Source organism: Fragaria vesca, linkage group LG7, assembly GCF_000184155.1.
Source record: "Fragaria vesca subsp. vesca linkage group LG7, FraVesHawaii_1.0, whole genome shotgun sequence".
Lineage (NCBI taxonomy): Eukaryota > Viridiplantae > Streptophyta > Magnoliopsida > Rosales > Rosaceae > Fragaria > Fragaria vesca.
In genome coordinates, this window is record NC_020497.1 from 15,475,795 (window position 1) to 15,496,034 (window position 20,240).

Here is a 20,240-nt window from a genome sequence, read left to right on the forward strand (position 1 = left end):
GAGAGAGAGAGAGGAAGCAGTTCCCAGATGAAATGTTACACATTCTTAGCCAACTGCACACTTTCATTTCCCATCCTAACTATAAATATGTGTTCGATCAGGTTCAAACATAGGCCACAAATACTTTAGGGTCTTATAGAAAAGAGAAATATATGTACATGGAGACTCCTAAGTTCAGTTTGGTAGTGATAGTGGCGATGGTGCTTGTGTTCACCTTTTTCCCTCCAAAGACCTTCGCCGTGAATTATGAAGTTGCCTCAGCCGCGGCTGAGAAGCCCGATTCTGATATTGAAGTAGCCTCAGCCGCGGCTGAGCTTGAACATGAAGATTATTATGATAACATTATGGTGAAAAATGGAAGCATCGTTAGTACTGGGTTGATACGTCGGAAGGTCGATGGTTGTACAACGTCGGTATGCAATACGATGATCATCCCTTGCCAGATGGGTTGTATTTGCGTTCCCCTCGGAATGCTTCCTATTGGACTCTGCATTGGTCTCTGTCATAGTTGCAACTTTACTCCACCTAGTCCTGCTCCAGGTCCAAAGCCACGGCCACCATTCCCTCCACAGTTATTCTCACCTTTACCGTCACCTTCAGACCATCACCATTGATGTTGTAGCATGAAAATGATAGATGCCGATCAATCCATTTTGATTATCACCTTAGCATGAAATGAATAATGTCTATGCGATCCATCCATCTATGAAATGAATTCCCTTTGTGATTATCATGATCTGCGTAAATAGTGGCTGGAAATGTGATCATGTTCATGTTATTACATACATATCTATTCTAATTAAGACTAATGCTGTTATCTTTATACCTACATACGCATCCATAATCTGACATTAGAAGAACTAGAACTGGTCTTCTTGTTGCGTTCTCTAAAGTACTTGGCTAGATCACAAGAAATAAAGACCAACTAGAGGAATCAAACACAAATTCTTACTTGTTACTCCTACTTAACCAGCCATATAAGAAAGAGCCTCTTTTGCTCTTGACCTGCTCATTTGCTTGGAAACGCAAATATGGAACAAGAGTTTCAGAAAGCACAAAGATGGTTCTGGTTCTTGTTCTTTTGCCAAAGCACTACAAATACAAAGGGTCAGTGATCAGTGACAGGCTTGAAGTGAAGAAGAAATCTATGGAGTTATACAAGAAAGGTGATCACGTGGGTTTTACTTCACCAGGGGCTCTGGTGGCGGTAGTGGCAGTCCGGTGGCCTTGGTCAGCAGTGCGAGTAAACATGCTGTTTTGCAACTCTTTCACAATAATATGGGTGGCCATAGATGTTTTCATATATACTTTAGCCCACCAAAAACACTAGGCAGATGTGTTTTACATGGTTTAGAAAAGACAGTCTTCTCTTTTCTTTTGTGATCCCAAAATTTGATGTTAGAAAAAGACCAAGGTCATACACAATTCTCAGTTCACTGCTAACACGATGAAGAGGGCAATAATTGGGAAACACAGCCAAAAGAATATCAATGACAGGTGAGGCTTTATAATGATGCTGCATATCAAATATATGTTTACAAATAAAACTATAAAAATACCCAAAAAATTTGGACATCATATTCAGGTAAGTACAGGATACTATCTCCTCTTAACCACTGAACACTAGCACTAATCTGTAACTAGAACAGACCAGTTACACTGGTCTAATGATATTTCAGCCCACTTCACCTCGGTGCCCATCTCCTCCCGTCTCTGTCTAAAGTCAGCGCAGACGAAAATCATTTATCTTGTGCAATATAAATAATAATTGGCGAATGTTGTGCTAGATTATCTCAAGTCCAAGTAGCCAGCCAGGACGGAAATCCAAAATCTTCTATGTACACTCACCTCCAGTATATCCAGTCAATAAACCATATTGAGAAGAAACAGGAACCCGCTAACTACTAATAAGTACAAATGTTACATGCATGCTTGTAGATTGAAACTCATTCCTTTTACATTGCAGCTAAATCATCTAAAACACCAAGTATTAAACTTTGATAGTCCAGTAGGCACTAAAAGAGAACCTGCTTGCTGGTTATAAAGGTTAGGCTTCCACTGCGTCTGTTTATAAGCAAGTGGTGGATTTATAGGAATTATGCGATGCCGATTTCAGTTCACAATTAGTTCCAGTGGAGCAAGTCAAACCACCACCAGAGTAGAAAACAAAATGAATTTACCTGAGAAAGAAAAATATTGTCAGAGCTTCTAAGCAGTGTGTCAAACTCAGCTGCTTGAAAATGTATGTACAATATGCAAATGGAGACTATTCAGTCGACTTCCATTTTATGATACATTTCTTGGTAGATGTCAGCATACTAATGCTGGAAAAGTTAATGAATCATCCAGGATCTTGAAACATTTGCAATTAATGTAGATGTCATTACAGTCATATGTATGATCATGTGAATTTAGGGCTCACCAGAGTGAATCTGTGATGAGAGGGTCTTCCAACAAATATGCTTTGCACATGACTGAAACCTTGAACTTCCAAAAATGAAGGTGTTTGTTAATCCTGATAAAATGAAATAAGAGACAAAATGCACAATCTTCAATGATCAATAGTGAAAAGAAACTGTGGAAAGTGAATTATGTAACAAGTAGCTTCTTACCTATGCAATAACCTTGTCTAGTCAGAATTGGAATCTACCGACAGACACACTCGCTGTCGCACAGACCGTGGCTGACGGGGAAAGGAGAAAGGCCCATCTGAAAATTTCCTTGAATTTGCTTTGTTAGACTTTGATTTGGCTCCCTCGTTTTTATCCGTAGTTAAAGCTACTGCATATGATCCAAAATATGAAACATTTAGACAGAAACATCAAAACCCTTATATGCAAAACAAATTCGGCCCTCAACAGATATCCAAGTATATATATATAAAATATACATAATTATATATTGAAAATTTGATAAATATTAGGATAGACATAATTATATTCCAACCTTGAAGAGATCAAGATGAAGTTTCCTCGAGCAAAAATAATAAAAATCAGATAATAATGTTTCTTTGAGGCATTATCATTAACACGGTATAAATTCCTATTTCAGCGATTGCAATATTTAATAAATGAAGAGTATTACCCTTATTTGATCCACATTGGTTAGTTAACTGTAGTCCATTTGTATCTGCAGGTTCCGCGTTTGCATCAACGCCATTAGGTACACTTTCACCTATACCAAGGCTAAGAGCAACCCAATCACTAGAAATACCATTTGAGACTGGTGGTTGTCGTCCAAAATCAGACTGCTCCAACAAACAAGAGGGATGACTTGGAAGAAAACTTTGCATTGAGGGCTCCTCACTAACAAAGCCCAAACGATTATCAACCAAGCTAGCCAAGTCACCATTGGTATGGGAAACAGAAGAGTTTAAGACATGTCCGCTTGGTTTTAGATTTTTATCTGAAACCAATGTGTTACCATTCATTGTAGCAGAACCATCAACTGATGTCTGCTCCAAATCAATAAAAGCATCGGAGAGATCTGATTCTGTACCAAAAAATTGGAACCCAGGATCTTCTTGAGTACCAGTAGGATATGGATACTGTAGCATCCCAGTGTCATTACGATTTCCATTTAAAAACTCAAATGGGTCTGAAATGCCAGGAGGTGCAGACAGGGAGCATGCACTGCTACTTACTGGATAAGTATTGTTGATAACTCTTGGAGAAACCAAGTCGACAGTTTCATCTTCCGAGTCACTGAGAATAATTAAATTAGGAGAAAATGAATTGACTTCGTTGTCATCACATGCTGAGACATCTATATGAACACTGCTTTTCTGATTCCTAATAATGTCTTCAGCCTCTCTGCCACAGGAAGTGTCACTGCTGCTCATTGTTATAACCTTTTGCTCGAAAGCCTCAAATTCTTTATCCAATGGGTCACCCAGATGTCTACCAGCTTCATTCCCACCATGATTATACATAAACTTATGGTGTTGGTTTGAACATGATTCTGGGTTGGGTTGGCCTGTGGTTCCCATATCCATACCAACATATGGAGATCCATCGGGAAAGTGCCACTGAGCAAGGTCGCTAAACTCACCTTTAGTCTTTGCACTCCAAGAACCATCTAGCTTCACATTGACCTCTGTTATGTCTTCCCCACAAATTCGCATCTGTGCACCAGATAAACAGAAAGATATGTCTTTGATTCCATATAATTTCACACTACATAAACTCAAATGTCCACTAGAGGAACTACCATAGTTGTGATGCGATTGAAATAACGGTCAATGATGATGTCCTCCAATGAGTAATTCTTGAGGCATATGGGGCATTGCCACTGCAATTATAAAATGCCACTTGTTCATAATTGCATATGTTTTAAAAAAAAATTAACATTTATAGGTATTTTCACTATATTGTATCACTTGCCTTCCTAGATCGCTGGTTTAGCTCCACGAAAGTTTCGAGATCAAAGCAACCCATGTGAGCACAAGGTTTGAATCTGCCAGCTACCTTCATTCGAGAACCACTCATCTGCCGATTACAATATTACATGTAAACATTATCCCATAGGCAGCATAATCTATGAACTATACACCAAAACCTTACAGCTAAACTATAAAATTCTTTTCATTGACAACTTGGGCACTTCATTTATATGATATAATCAAAGCCAATAAAAAAAATAAAAAAAAAATTAAACCAAAGTAAGAACATATGATGGGATCCTGCCCTTCACTACCCAATACTGTATTAGGTAGTGAGGGCACTTCTATTTATATGATATAGTACAAAGACCAATTAAAAAAAAATAATATATATATATATATAATAGAACCAAAGAAGACATATATGAAAGGATCCTGCCCTTAACTACCCAATACTGTATATTATCCTGAGGTTATACATGAACCAAACAATATAAAAAAAAATAGAGAGCTTTCATGATGTGGTGGAGCATCACTGGGCTCCTAGACTATGAAAGGGTCGGCGAAGCCCAGCTCTTCTCTAGAAGGCTTTGGCATGAGCAAAGATTTTAGGCTGTAGGGTCTCATTACTCCAGAAACTCTTAATATTTAATCTTTGTGGGCAAGCCCATAGAAGCAAGCTCATCCCCAGCATCTAAAAGTTACAAAAAATGATCCAGACCACCTCATGTATAACCCATGAGGCAGGGATACATCAGGCAGAATATCATTAAAAACAACAAATCAAATTTAAAGGCCATAATGCTATCTGATGAAATAAACCATCACTTACAGGGCAGCGGAGATTAACGGAAACTGAATCTGAAATCACTTCTAAATCACTATCACTATCGTCATGTGCCATAGCAGCCCCACCACCAATGCAACGACGAACCCTTGCAAGTGCATCCTCAAAAAGCTCACCATCTTCTTCTTTAGGAATCAGGTTGAGAACCTTTCATTAAGTTACAAAGAAAAAATTGCAGTTGGTGAGATGAAATGTCATTTAGATTTGTAAGTTTTCCTTTTAACATCCCTCATTTGTTGGGATTTAATAGCTGAACACAAATAGTAAAGAATTTTCAGATTTTCATATTTGTTGTCATGGATCAATAATTTTCCTTCACAAATCACGAATAAAAAAAGTTATACAAAGAATCAGTGAGGTTGTACCTGCTCATATGATCGTTGTTTTACCAGTCTGACACCAAAACAGAAAGCACGATTATCACATCCTGACAATGAAATCTTATTGATACCCTCCCCAATGTATAATGTGATCTGACATAAAGAAAGATTAATTTAGACTTGAATTATTTTGCTAACATATATGGATCTAATTATCACAAAAATAATGAAGTAATTTCAGTTCAGAAAAGTTTTTATTACTAAGAAACTACCAGAGGGCAGACAACAACCAAAGTAAACAGCATATAAAATTTTACATCAAACAATTCTCGGACATTGCAAAACGAAGGATAGGTCCACAAATATATATATATATATATATATATAATGAGACTTAAAGATTAACAATGAAGTATGCAATCCATAGATATGGAATGTCTTCCAGTGAACTAATTAGATGAAAAGAAACCTTAATGTATAAAAACATAAGTGAAATAGAGACTCACTAATGCTCCATCATCACGGCCATTAGCACCTAACAATTGATGTCCTGGTCTATTAAATGCCCTAACACTCATACCTGTAAATAGGGTACAAATTTAAATGTTAGTTAATCAGAGGATTCATTTCATTATGGAGTTTAAATAGGAAAGCACATTTCTTAAGTTTAGCCAGACTGTAATAGTTCAAAAGAATTAATTCTAGGTCATCCATAGATGCCAAAAATAGCAAGCCAAACTCAGTGGGCCTGTTCGCTCTAGAGCACATGAATGGGGGATATATAAAGAAAAGATACAGTACGCAAAGGCTGAAGCCAAGAGGTGTTTGACTCTGGCTTATTGCCTACATCCATCTTGAGCTAACAGAGAGGTTTATCGCCTCCATAATTGTCCCAAATACCTGACTTAATTCCATTGAGTATACGTATAGATGAAAAGGGGAAAACAAAAGCCAGCAGGTACCAGTTCAATGTACCAGCTGAACCAGTCACCATCATTGAAAATGAGAGAGAGAGAGAGAGAGAGAGAGAGAGAGAGAGAGAGAGAGATAGAGACAGAGACAGAGAGGCGGAGCAACCAATTTAGTTATATTATCATCTATTAATGGAACGATCAACGAATTGCATACCATTAACTTGTAGTTCTGCAAACTGAGGCCAATGCAACCTAAATGAAACACTATCATTGAGAAGTATACACCAAGCCTGTAGAATAAAGCTAGAACATGTAAATAATAAATTTTCAGAGAAAATACTCTGATGAATGACCACAACTATCACCAAATATAACTTCTCACAGTTAAACACTAAATATAAACAAACCTGAACATCATATTCATCATGTTGAAGTAGTTCTCTATTGGCTCTGGAAAGTTGAAAATTTTTCTCAACATTCTGAGTTGGATTTGCACTGAAACCATGGATATAGTAATATCAGAACACATGACTTAATAAATAGAAGAAGACAGGGAATATTACAACTGATTAAAATAACAGTCTCTTTGACCAAAATAGCGAGTGAGAGAGAAAGAGAGATACCCATCTTTTGGGATATGTGAAGCACTTAACTTCACTGCAGATACTAGATCCACCACAGTCACCCAGTAACTGTATATTGGAATAAATGCAAAAATATCAAAATTCCCTCATTTGAGAGGAAACAAAGTGAAAAAAACATTGCGTAAACTTATCGACACCAACAGTTATCCCCACAATCCCCATTGAACCTAAATTCTAGCTTTACGTCTAAAACACTGAACAATTGGTAAAGTTACATAACAATAACCTTCCTGAGGGATATTAAGAATCAAACACATCTTTCCAAACCAATGATATACCTTCCATTTGTATGAAAAAATAGGCATTTTAATTGGAACCATATATATTTTCATTTCATAATAAAGACACATTAAACCAAAACTACAAATGCACAATACATACGGATCTGCTCGTTTGAGACGACACATTTCACAGTAGAAAAGAGGCGGTGGACTGCAATCCTTTGTTTTCTCAGGAATAACTACGCAACCAATATGTTGCTGGACTTGACATGTTGGACCTACACACTGTGGATAACATATAACTGAATTAGACAATGGCCCATAACTAACTTTCAAATAAAAATGATGGAGGAAATAAGTAAACAACTACATGCAAGGGAAGTGATGACGCCAATTACAACAAAATAATTAAAGTAGAAATGTATTGAATAGACTGAAGTGCAAACATGTTAAGGTTTTGGGTATTAAGATGGCAATGCAGCTCCTACATGTGTCTGCGTCCATGTCAGTGTCTCAACATAAGTGTTCCCAAAAGAATGGAATTTTCTGGAAGTTGCACTCATAGTAAATTACTATATTATAACGTGCAGAAAATAGGTTGGAGAAATCATGGTGACTATAGAGCACAACGAAGAAAATTACTAGCAAAGGATATTGGGATTTTTTGTTAAAACCAGATGTTCTTAACAGGCTTGTTTGGCTTCATATGAACTTTTGAAGTTCTACTCACCCTGGCTCATATCAAAGAACCCCAGCTGGAAAAATTGGCTCTATATTGGTAGGAAGAAATAGATGAAATTTTGAAGAGTGCTATTTGACTTTAACCTAAGGTATATAATCCTCAGACTAACTTCCTAGATACTTGTTACCAATTATGCCATAATCCACATACCTACCATTTCTTCAAAAGTCTCAGTCTGTTGTATGCCAGAGAAAACTGTAGTCTTCACAAAGTTAAATATCAGACTAATGTGACAACTGCACCATGAAACCTAACAAATTCAGTCTTTCTTTCCTAAACCCTAAGAATTATAACACTGAACCTGCACATACAGACCTTATTGAACTAATTGAGAATAAGACAAATTTGTTTTCAGTATCTCCTTGGGAAATGATACCATAGATTTCAGTAAGCACCTACTTCCTCGCACTGCCCTAGAATCATCATCCTACAACTTAAATGACACCAAAGAGATTGATTGGACTACCCACATATATTTACAATATTAGGCAAAGCAATAACCACTGAAATGTGTGATTTTGTACATGTGGATCAAAGTTCCAATATTTAGAACCTTTTGTTATACGAACATTCGCATGAAAGGAGAAACATAAATAGCTTGCTTGGCATCATGACATATTGGCTCAAGCCTTCTTTATAGGCTTACTCCGTGTTCTACATTCTAACAGGTGTACCGCATGGGTTTATACTCTTCACATAAGCGATAGAAATTGAAATGGATAAAAATGGAAAGAGCATATGAGCAACTCGAATTCAATTTGCAATGAATACTTGAATGCTCCCGCATGTATACAGACCAATGAAAACAAACAGAAAAATAAATCACGGATAGGATCTTAATTAAAGCAAATGTACAAGACCTGTATCATTGAATCAGTTGACACTGAACCTCTACAGGGGCAAGAAGTCTTCACGTCTGGACCATTCAAATTTTCTTCCTTTATAGGGGGCTTCACATTGCAACTATCTGAACCACTCGGTTCCTTTGTTGAAGAATCTGTCGACGGTGTGCTCTGCATCTTTCTGAAACAATAAAATACATATTCCAGTTCAGAATTGCAACACACTCAGGTAAGGCACATTAAACGCTAACAAATGCAGCACCTGTAAGCTTCATCAATTATTTGCACTACTCCGTTCTTCTCAATGTTTTTTTTCTTTGACAGACTGCGTGTATTGGATGCTGCACAGAATTATGGCCAATATAAGAAGCATAATCAGATTAAGCAGACAGTGCATGACAGATCAAGAGGTATGTGTCCGACTATCAGAACTCAATCAATTTGTAGAAAAAACCCTGGCAATTGTGTTAAAACACCTACACCACTTGGTTTTACACCTGTACTTGTACTCAAGTAAATTACTGCAGTTTGCCAATAGGGACAATGTCCATTGAGAAAACAAAATTTTATCTGGAGTGATAATGATGGTGTGGTTGAAGAACTTACTTTCTTCATCCGAAACTGATGCTAAGATTCTGTCAATTAGATCCTGCAGAGCAAATAAATGTACAACAGCTTACCTCATATCACAAAATTTATAAGAAACAAAACCCCAACATCACTCAACAGATATGTATTAGCCACCAGGTGGTGGAAGAATTCAACTAGGGAGCATAAAAGAAAACATACTCTTTCAAATAATGAGATCATAAGTGGCTAAAATATGTCTATTGAGAGCAGCAAGCAAAAAGTAACAACGAAATCCAAAACCACGAGATTCTAGACAACTCGTGATAGACATTATTCCTGAAACAAGCTTCTAAATAACTGAAAGACAACCTACACTTGTAATTGAACTCAAATTCAAACACCCCATCGATACAAAGCAACACTACTAACCAGCACGTTTGGAACAGCTAAGCATTGTACAGACAGCTAGTAAATCTACAGCAATAAACAAGACCGGCACGGCGGCTACAATTGATCAAGAATCCTTATAAACACTAGTAACTACATTCATACAGATGCCAAAAAACATACCTGCTTCCTCCCTTGCTTGGAAAGACCCAGCTGGGTCAGAACATCCTTGAGCTCCTTAACTCGAAAAGACCCCAACTTGGTCTTCAAAAACAACCAATTTCCAATTTCAGAACCCAAAAATCACAAATTACAATCCCCACATTAATAAAGCACAAAACTTTAAACTCAAAACACTAGAATTCACCTTGCATTGAGTCATCAAATCCACTTCCTTAGCAGCTGAACCCATACCAATCCAAAAACCCAAAACAATCCTGAACCCCAAAAACCCACAAACTCAATCAAAAACCCAAACCCAATCAGGATCAAAAAACCCAGAAGGGATTAAAGAACCTGCATGCGATGGAATGCATACCCAATACGACAAGTCGGAGAATTGAGAGGTGGGTTTTACTGTGGCGCCATCATCAGTGACGTTTTCATGTTCCTTTGAGCTAAAGACTCCGACTTCGGTGAAGACTCTGGTTTATTGTGGCGGACTTGAAGCCGGTTTATCCAATTCAGTTTCGGGAAAGGCGTTAAAGTCCGGGGTTGGGTTGTCTGCTTTGGGAGGACTATGGACTTTTCGTGAGGCGGTGTGTGATTGGTTGGGGTGAGAGCTCACAGAACACGATGAGAAAGACAATAGATAGTTTGACGTCGAAGTAGTTTGTGTCAGACAGATGGTTCGAGGTTTTCACTTTTGTCTTAGAAATCGGTGGGCGGCTATGGAGTCTAGGCCGTACTATGTGACAGTTGCGGCTGTCATGACATCTTCCAAGAGTCTGGTCAGTGGTCACATATACATAAGGAATATATGATTTTACTTTTGTATTTTTGCTAGGTATATGTTCATTTATGGTAATCGGAGGAAACTGATATTGTTTAGAGAAAATAAAACAAATTGTCTCTGCTTTAGGAATTTAATTACATATAATTTACCGTCACCGATCGGTATGAATTTTACGGAAAATTGATAGTCATAATAACTAATGAACAATTTGATTAACTTTTGTATGATCCTTTTTGTAGGTATACTTGATGAAGATTCCATAACGGGTTTTAATGTTTCAAAAAAATTATATAATCAAAGAAGACTCGAATTTGAAACCTTATTAAACTTTAGCATGTTGATAACTATATCGTTCAAACTTGATCTAAAAAGAGTTGTCTGTTAAGAGCAAAACTCATGTCACATATAGTCGGATTTCATTTTGATTGACAGACTGAATCAGAAGCTTTGTGATTTGGCTTGAAGTGTGAACCTTTCAAGAAACATTGTTCCTGATTAGGGACCAGGAGAGCATGGTGCTTTTTTTAGACTAAACTACACTCCTCACAAGTGATAAGTCATAGTATAGAAACTAGTATGTTTTCTTCTAATCTGTATTTCATTGTAAAATCAGCAAACAAGATTGCTACCCATCACCATTAGGAGAGTCAGAAACTGAACTTGGCCTGTTTCATTGAGAAACACCACAGAAAAAATAAACGTTTTTACAATTTTGCTAAACTTACAACAACGGAATTGCAAAAAGAACAACCTAAAAGCTGCCTCCCACGGCATGGCAAGATCAAGAGGCTGGTTTTTTATTCTTTTTATTGGTTTTGGCAATAGCATTACAAATCTCTCTTTTTCGCTTATTGTTAGCATTGTTGATGTTATTTGTTTTGTTACCGCTGTTGTGGTTGTTGGTGTTGTCATTGTTGGTGGCGCCTAAGCTTGCCGAGCTCTTGGCCTGGACTTCTAAAGTGTCCTTCACAAAAAACTTCAACCTCCACAAGGTAGATTCAGTCTGTAAAACATGTATATAGAACACTCAGCATATAGTATAAGAACATGAAATAGGAACAAACTAGAAGTTAGGCAACAATCCATAATGAATATAAATAGTTACCTGCGCATCGATATCAAGGTCCACCTCTTCAGCAGTAGCTTGAAAACCTGGATTACTTTGTGCAACAATCTCTAGTGCCATGCTGAGATCCTCTGGGGACAGTCTGCTGAGGGCTACCCCAAGCTTTCTCTTCTCTTCAGTTGACATTTTTCTGAAACAACATAATCTAAAATAAGACAGGCTGCAGAGGCATATATATATGTAACTCAATTCGTGCATAAGAACACATAATCACTCATTCCCTTCACAGATAGATACAAGCATGCATACTGACATCACCAGATGCCTACTTGCAACATATTAGATCAAAATGTAGATGAAAAGCACTTTATTTTTTTTTGAATAGGATGAAAAGTACTTTATAATAAGATAAGATGTTACTAGACAACCTGCACTTTTGAACAACCATCTCTCGGAGTTCTTCCAAATGCATATCAACCTCATAAAGCTGAAAAGAAGACATCAGAGGGTTTACAAACAAAGTCTACTATTTCAATTGTAATTGATATGTATCTACACAGAAGGTTTCAAATTAGTTATACACAGAAGGTTGTTTATTTCAAACGCACCTCATTGCTTAAGTCTCTAGCCATTTTAGCATGAGCAGCCTCTTCAGCAAGTTGCATATTTAACTGTGCTTCTGCCTCTTCCTCTTCTAGCCTCTTTTCCTGCACATATATTGCTCAGAAGTTAATGATCCAAGATGCTATAAAATCTCTCTAACACCAAATTACCAGCATTTCTGAACCTCAAATGATAAAGAAGACTATTGTGGTGGAAAGTGTAACTCATCATACATCATGTTCGGTTATACCTCTTCAGTAACTTTCGGTAGAAGCTGCAGCCACTTTTCCTCAAATTTTGCCATCAAAGTTTTGGCCATGACATGAACATCGCTTCTCTCCTCATTATACTTCATCGCGTTTTTGAAAACTAACCGGACATCAGAACATATCTCGCGTACATTTTTATACCCAGTACCATCTTTGGCCTCCATTTGATTTTTAATCGTACTGAAATCCATTGGCTTGTCAATGACCTAGAATGTGACATATAACAGTAAATACATTAAGTTCTTCATTACACAAAATCCATAAGATTGCATGAATATACTCTTTCTGGGAGACATGCCAAGCAGATTAAAGCAAAGCATGCGCACAGTAACATGAATAGATGCCTACACCAATCGCAATACATGTTAGAAGATCACGAATAGACTTTACCTCATAATAATCATGTAAACCAAGACCTTCTACATCTACAGGTTGCAAAAAGGGCCATGCCCACTTGTGCTGTGTAATCTGATTACAGAGGCAAAATCTACATCAGAAAACTAACTGGGAACTTACTTATCAGTAATAACACACAAAAACACTCTAATGTTACAGCTGAACTGGATGTGTTTAAGATTATAACCACTGTGCTCCCCACATAGAATAACAGATCAATTCAACAGTACATAATATTATGCTTACACACGCACAAATCTAGAATCAAGCACACAGAGCACATCAAGATGGCTAGTTAAGTTAATTACTTGACGCAATATCGTGCCAAATTGACGCATAAGTTCTTGCATTCTCTTTGCAGCAGCTGCCTCCCTCAATGCAGCCTCTTGCTGCTGCTTCTTCATACTCGGTACATGCTTCTCTTTATCCTTCACACCTGAACCACTCTTACTTGCATTCCCCTGCTTCTTACTCGCGCTCGAGTAAAACTGCTCTATCTCATTCACTCTCTGCTCAAGCTACAAAAACCCAACAAAAAAGAATCACCCCAGCATCACTACACAAATCTCTAAGCTTTCACCAAACAGTACCCTCATGATCAACCACACAATTCAGCACTCTAAGCTAAACCCAATTCAGAAAGCAATCTGAATCCAACAATTACTAATCAAACTTTAGATTATGACCACAATCACAAAATGGGTGCACTATACTTCATCAAGTTATGTGATACAGAGCAAAAAGACTAAAACTTTGAATACCTTATCAACCTGAACGAAAATATCATCAACGCGGTGCTTGAATGACTCGGCTTCAGCACCATTGGCAGTAAAATCTATAGCACCAACATGGCTGACATCTACAATTGGCGCCTCCATTTGATCCATCTGAAAGCAAAAGCATTCAACTTTAGGCCTTGTTTTTGACACCAACTAATTAGTATTCAAAGTGCCAAAGAGTAGAATTACATGAAACAAACACGTAGAAGAGAAGAATTGGGTACCGAAACGACGACGGAGGATGTGAGATTGGGTTTGAGCAGGGGAGCTTGTCTGTGTGGGAAAATCTGTGCTGCCTTGTGAAGCTTTGAGAAGTTGTATAACGGCGTCGGCTTTTGTTCCACACCCTCGCTCGATTTCCCCTCCTTTTTTTTTCTTACCCTCCTTTGTTTCAGTGGTTAATTTGGAGGTAAGTTCGTGTTATTGATGTTTTACTGCGAGATGTTTTTTTTTACCGAGTCGTGTTTTATCAGGGGTTTGTCCTCGTGTTTTACCGAGTCGTGCTATCTTCTGCAAATGCTTGTTCTTATTTGTCTTTCGTACGCAATGTAGTTGAATGATTAATTTGTTTTCAAACCTCTACTTAATTATGATGAATGGAATCTTTTCGTATTATTAAAAAAAATAATGAAGGTTAGGAATTTGTTTCGTCGTCTCATTTTACTTAAACAGATCGAATGAAGGTCGATCATCAAGCCAAAGTGAGCGTGCTATCTTCACCACTTGAGAAACCATCCTGGATATCACAACTAGCCTAGAAATCAACACGTCACCGGAGTCATATCTAATGAACCAGCAAAAGGCAAATTGAGTCTCATCCATAGGAAGCGCTGAACTACGCCGTAGTATTGTACGCCATTGTTGTCACTAGACGCGTGGCGTCTTTTCATCGGCAAGGAGGAAATTTGAGGGACAGCGCTGGAATTTCTCAGATGACGGCCATTTCCCTTGTCGTCGACGGCGTCTGGGTAAAAGCTAGGGGCCATTCTGTAACACCGACGACGGGGTGAAAAGGGCGAATTAGCGGCAAGCAAAATTGGCTTCGTCCATAAGTTCGAAATCGAAATAGGCGGAGCTAGATGAAAGTTTGAAACCGATTAACTGAACAAGGGTTGAAGCTGGAGTAGAGCGATGTGCACGATTTCGACATTGAAATAGGCGTTTTGGCTCACTAGTTTGAAATCGATGAATTGATTAATGGGTTGAAGCTGTAAACTGCATTCAACCAGATAGCATTCCTCCGGAGGTATGGTTTCTGTTCATGCTTTTTAGATTTGATTAACTGCCGTCTCGAATTCATGAGTCAGAAACAGATGTTTCTATTTCATATCCTTTTGTATGTGTCTGGTTTTTTATCATCTTTGCACCTGTCAGTTATGTGAATGTTTAGTTTAGAGAGAATCGAACCCTAGAGTTTTTTATATCAGCTGTGATGTTCACTCCTTGATCTAGACTCGTAGATGTAAATCCACTAACATTATTGAAATAATAAGCTGCCTATCCAGATGTTAATCCCACAAAGTTTGCTGAGATAACCAGATTTCAGTTCATGCATTTCCATTGGTGGCTACATTGCGCGCTAGTTCTAGTTCTATTCATGGGCAACAGTCATAAAAGACTTAGATGGTGAGGGCTCTGTACTATTTAGAAGTTGGATCGTTGCTTGTACACATGATTATCATTTTCACCCATGATCATAGTAACTAGAATCTTGCACATCTTCAATTAGAGGAAAACTGATGCATTTGTCTTGTTCCAGTATCAATCGAAGATTATTGTGATGCTTCATATCCGTGATCTGCTCTTTTGGTTATGTCTCTGAAACTTCAGTGTTCTTTCTGTAATCTGGTCTTCTGTTGTTATGGTGCTGATGATATCTGTGAAGGTATTATTACTCGTATGGAGTTGATTTTGTCGGAAAACTTGCGAAAATGTGTGTGGAATTGGTTTTGTTTTCGGTCTGAATATGTGTTTCTTTTGGAAGAATACTTGTAGGACAGGATGGTTTTTGGAGAAGGAGGGTGAACTAGGGAAGAGATGTTTTCTCTGCCAAATGAGGTTTGTTTTTGAACTTGTTTATGGTCACTGTTTGATCGTTGAAGTTCATCTTTCTTTGGAGGTTTAGGTTTGGACTTTTTTTTTCTGGTTTGATGTAAATGTTGTTGTTGTTCATCTCTTGTGATTGCAAATTGGGAGTAGGTTATGTGGCTTGGGGGAAATCACAACCGGACCTGACTGTTCTCTATCTATTGTTGACAAAGTTATAGAAAGGTTGGAAACTCTTATGAACTTATAACTTGATCTATCTTTCCTTTCAAATGGATACCATATCTGCCAGTGAGTCCTTGAACTCTAAAAAAAGAAGCATGATGATTTCGAACCATTTCATATTAGAAATGAGAGTTTTGATACAAATTGGTAGTAACTTTGCAATACAATAGGAGGGGATATGTGTAACACCCTGACCCAGGTGTTAAAAATATAAACGAATAAAATAAATAAGGAAATCCTAATTCGAAAATGAGATAGGATCTCATAATCAAACAAAACGACAAACATTTTTGTTGCGTTTGGAACCTAAAATTTATTTTGTTAATTTGCGGCTGCACCCAAAAGATTAATCGGGCTGCCTACGTACCATTTTAAATGGATCAAGCCACTCGTAGTTCAACATTTTATACTAATTCTCCACCTTCAACAACAACTGTATCGAATCTAGAATTTGTATGGGTGTAAGTCCTCAAATTGATAAGGACACCCAAGTTCTCAATCCCACACTTCCTCTCACTTTCTCCAATAGTTTCCTAATTACATACCATGCTCGCTCATATTAAAATTCATCGTCACATTCCAATTCACCTTTAGGCTTGCTCATATCAACACTTCAATTACTAACCTATCTCTGATTTTTCTATGGACACCCAAAACCACTACTCATCAACTTTCCTAACATTATACTAAATCCAACAACTGTCTAACAATAATATACAAACAACTTCAGGCTCTGATCGTGATCTATACAGCAACGATTTAATTAGCATCTTCCCTTTATATATTCAATATTAATATCAGTTTTTCAACACAGTGACTACCATGCAAATCATCACGATCACACAACTCACAAAATCCATAATTCAATTGACTACACCAAACTTGATAGCACCAGTTAATTAACAAGGCACCCAAATAAAGAACACAGTAGCATCCAAAGTGCGAGTTAACATCCTTTCTTCCAATACCACGATTTCTCCTTGTCCTTCCTTAATATCAGGTTGATCATAACACAGCTGAATACTCAATTTCAATTCCTTGACCGAGAATGCAGCAGCTAGTCCGACCTCCCCCTTACCTGCCATTCCTTCTCATTTCACCAAAATAACAACCCACACATCAATCTCAATAATCACAGCCTCAAATTCAATTACAACCAACTAGGAGATTATATTCCAAAGCTTCTATCAATATCAAAGATAGCTACTCCAAAACCCAAAACATCATCAACGCCGCCGTGTATAGTAGCATACACGGCGGTCCTCCACTGCCCAAAACCCAACTTCTTCAAATCCCAACCAACCTCAAATGTAACTACACAGAAAGATAGAGTTCGATGATAAGATCATGTTTAATACCTCACTTGCCAACGACGGTGGCCGGAAAGCATCGAACCCTCGCCGAAAAACTCAAACCACTCCTTTACATCGATTCTCACTCACCGGACCTCACCTCTGCAAGCTGAAGGCACAGAGACGTCGACAAGACCGGGACAAAGCTACCAACACCATCCACGCCCGCCGCCGTGGCCGGAATTGAGAACTCGCGGGCAAACCCAGAAAAGTTTCCCTTCTTCGAATCTCTCTCCCCTCAGCTTCCCATGAAAATCCAGTAGCACAACGATGTCAGGGAGAACGAGACCAAGCTGCCAATACCGGTCACGCTCGCCGCCGTCGCCGGTATCGGAATTCCGATCGAAAACCCAATCGCCTTTTGTCCTCCTTTTCTCTCTCACCGGAGCTCCACTCTTCAAAATGGAATCACAAGGAGGTTAGGGACGTCGAGACGGGCCTGTGGATACCAGCCTTGCACCGGTAGGCGGCCGGACGATGGAGGAGGGAGCTAAGCTCCGTCGCTGCAGAGCAGCTCCCCGACCGAGTCGGTCTGGGCTTGTACCCCCTTTTTCCTCCCGTCTGCCTCTCTCTCGAACCTTCCTTTTTCTCTTCCTCCCCCCTTCTCGACCCTTCTCCTTTTCTCTAAAAAAAAATATCTACATCCCTTTACCGAAATAGTAACTTTCCGTTTTTAGACCATAACTTTCTCATGCGAACTCCGATTTGTGCGTGCCACGTGTCCACGAACTCGTATTAATGTTCTCTACGAGTTCCATGCAGGAAGTTTTCCCAAATTATCGACTTAACGAAAAGTCAACTTTTTGGGTCCTTTATGGTAAAACGGTTGCAAGGAACAATAATTAAAAATTTACTGTAACCTTCATAAATTCAAAGAACATAGCACGTCGCTCTGGAAAATAATCCGGGCATACCGGTGAGCTCGTATAAACGTGTACCACAACTTCGGAGTTTTAAATCCACTATTTACCATTTTCAGAAAAACTCGAAAATAAACTCGAGCAATCACTATTTAAATCTTCGAGCGCGAATAAAGAAAATCCGCGATAACTCATAACCCCGAACAGTACCCTTTTAGGTACGAGGTATTACAATATGTCTTTACTTGAGTATTATGTGCATGTAAGCAATTAAATGTATTTCTCCCTACACTCCAGCAGTTGTGTTCTGGGTTTCTGGTAATATTTATTAATCACTTTCCAATTTTCATGTTCGTTGATTGTAAAATATCCATATGGTATCTTTCTGTGATAGCCATGCTGATGGAATCAACAGCTGTTTCTGTTAATTATAAAAGTTGTATGTTCTTCAAAGACTAAAGTGTCTGTATGTGCGTGTGTTGTAGATATTATCCAACGTTGAAGATGGGCCAGACTCTTGCCTCTCTCAAAGTTAAGGTACACCCCTTTATTTCTTCTCTGATTTTTTTTTTTTTCATTTTTGTTTGATTTGATTTATGTCTTTCTATATGCTTGAGTACATTGCAGCCTGGATATGGAATATACGTGCTTAATTTCCATATTTCAAAGAGTACGTCGTATTCTCCCCATGAGAAAATTGTAAGCTTCTCTCGACTTAGTTGTAATGTTATGGTTCAATGTGATCCAACAGACACACACACATTAATAAACATATTATCTATATTAGATATACAGGAGTACACGTTGTAGATTTACTTAAAATGTAAGTTCTAGATACATATTTCTGGTATTACATTAGAGATGGATGATTTAGTGGTGCTATTTGTGTCTCAGTATCTCCACCCAATTGTCTGATGTAGCCACTAAGAAATTGGAGGATGGTAGAAGAGAATAACTACACAATTATCAGAATTTAGGTAATTGTCTGATCAACTTGTATCCGCAGGAAACACATTTTTAACACCTTTAATCTGTAGTTTTCAACATAATATGCATTTGTCTACTTTGTTCTCATTGGAAGTTTTTGCAAACAAATAGATATTTACGATTTGATCGTATTCTTGTGGTGGATTCTTCCTTGCTAACTTGCACCTTATACTGCCAATCTTTTTATACATAGATCTTTAATTATCATTATGGAAGTCATCATTGATCCTAGCCTTTGTATTTACTGCAGCTGCTATTTATAGCACAAACAGATAATATCAAGACATCGTCTTGTATTATAAGTCCCCAACAAGTGAAGCATGGCTCATTTTCCTCTCTACCTTTAGTTTGGCAGGAGCTGCCGCTCCTTTATTCTGATGATCTTGTGTCTTTATTTTTTCCTTTTTTCCAGCTTTCTTCTTAATGGAAAGGGAGTAGATAAGAGTTTCCCTTCTACAATGGGATGTGCTGCTTTTTCTTCAGTCTTGATGGGTACGACAGCATTTCGATTTAGCATAGTATTAATTCTCGTTCTGTGTCTATTTTTTCCTTTGTCAGGATACTGGATCACAGTTGCCTACAAATGTGACTGGATGCTTAAATACGGAACAAATCTTCTTCAAGCTGTGGGCCAGTTCAATGGTTAGATTCTGCATGTTTTTAATATCATAAGTGAAGATTCCAAAGGATCGAGTGACGACCAACAAGCTAATCGAGTGGCGACCAACAAGCTAATGAGTAAGACTATAGAAATTAAACACTCCATTGGGAGATTGTGGCCTGCTAAACCTATGAGTTTGACATAGAAAGACACGACTCGTGGCTTGGCCATGT

The 20,240-nt window shown here is 38.1% G+C and overlaps 2 protein-coding genes and 1 non-coding gene across 3 annotated transcripts; all 3 read right to left on the reverse strand.

Moving 5' to 3' along the window:
• Positions 1-1,482: 1,482 nt before the first annotated feature.
• LOC101303939 (E3 SUMO-protein ligase SIZ1-like) lies at positions 1,483-10,648 on the reverse strand. Its single transcript, XM_004307359.1, has 19 exons — positions 10,407-10,648; positions 10,236-10,305; positions 10,052-10,132; positions 9,518-9,560; positions 9,174-9,252; positions 8,930-9,092; positions 7,488-7,612; positions 7,086-7,154; positions 6,870-6,957; positions 6,677-6,752; positions 6,055-6,128; positions 5,594-5,701; positions 5,214-5,375; positions 4,383-4,487; positions 4,210-4,290; positions 3,085-4,123; positions 2,613-2,781; positions 2,423-2,515; positions 1,483-2,180 (listed from the first exon to the last, which is right to left on the reverse strand). The coding sequence occupies exons 2-17, from the start codon at positions 10,278-10,280 to the stop codon at positions 2,630-2,632; spliced, it is 2,490 nt and encodes an 829-aa protein (XP_004307407.1). The 5' UTR covers positions 10,281-10,305; positions 10,407-10,648; the 3' UTR covers positions 1,483-2,180; positions 2,423-2,515; positions 2,613-2,629.
• An 847-nt stretch (positions 10,649-11,495) lies between these two features.
• On the reverse strand, positions 11,496-14,248 carry LOC101304226 (transcription factor GTE1-like). The gene is made up of 9 exons (XM_004307360.1): positions 14,161-14,248; positions 13,919-14,044; positions 13,466-13,675; positions 13,152-13,229; positions 12,743-12,967; positions 12,498-12,596; positions 12,318-12,376; positions 11,929-12,079; positions 11,496-11,826 (listed from the first exon to the last, which is right to left on the reverse strand). Exons 2-9 carry the CDS (start codon positions 14,042-14,044, stop codon positions 11,605-11,607), a joined length of 1,170 nt encoding a protein of 389 aa, XP_004307408.1. The 5' UTR covers positions 14,161-14,248; the 3' UTR covers positions 11,496-11,604.
• Positions 14,249-17,123: 2,875 nt separating this feature from the next.
• LOC101304516 lies at positions 17,124-18,157 on the reverse strand. The gene is made up of 2 exons (XR_185259.1): positions 17,566-18,157; positions 17,124-17,294 (listed from the first exon to the last, which is right to left on the reverse strand). It is a non-coding gene; the product is annotated as an uncharacterized LOC101304516 (transcript).
• Positions 18,158-20,240: the final 2,083 nt, after the last annotated feature.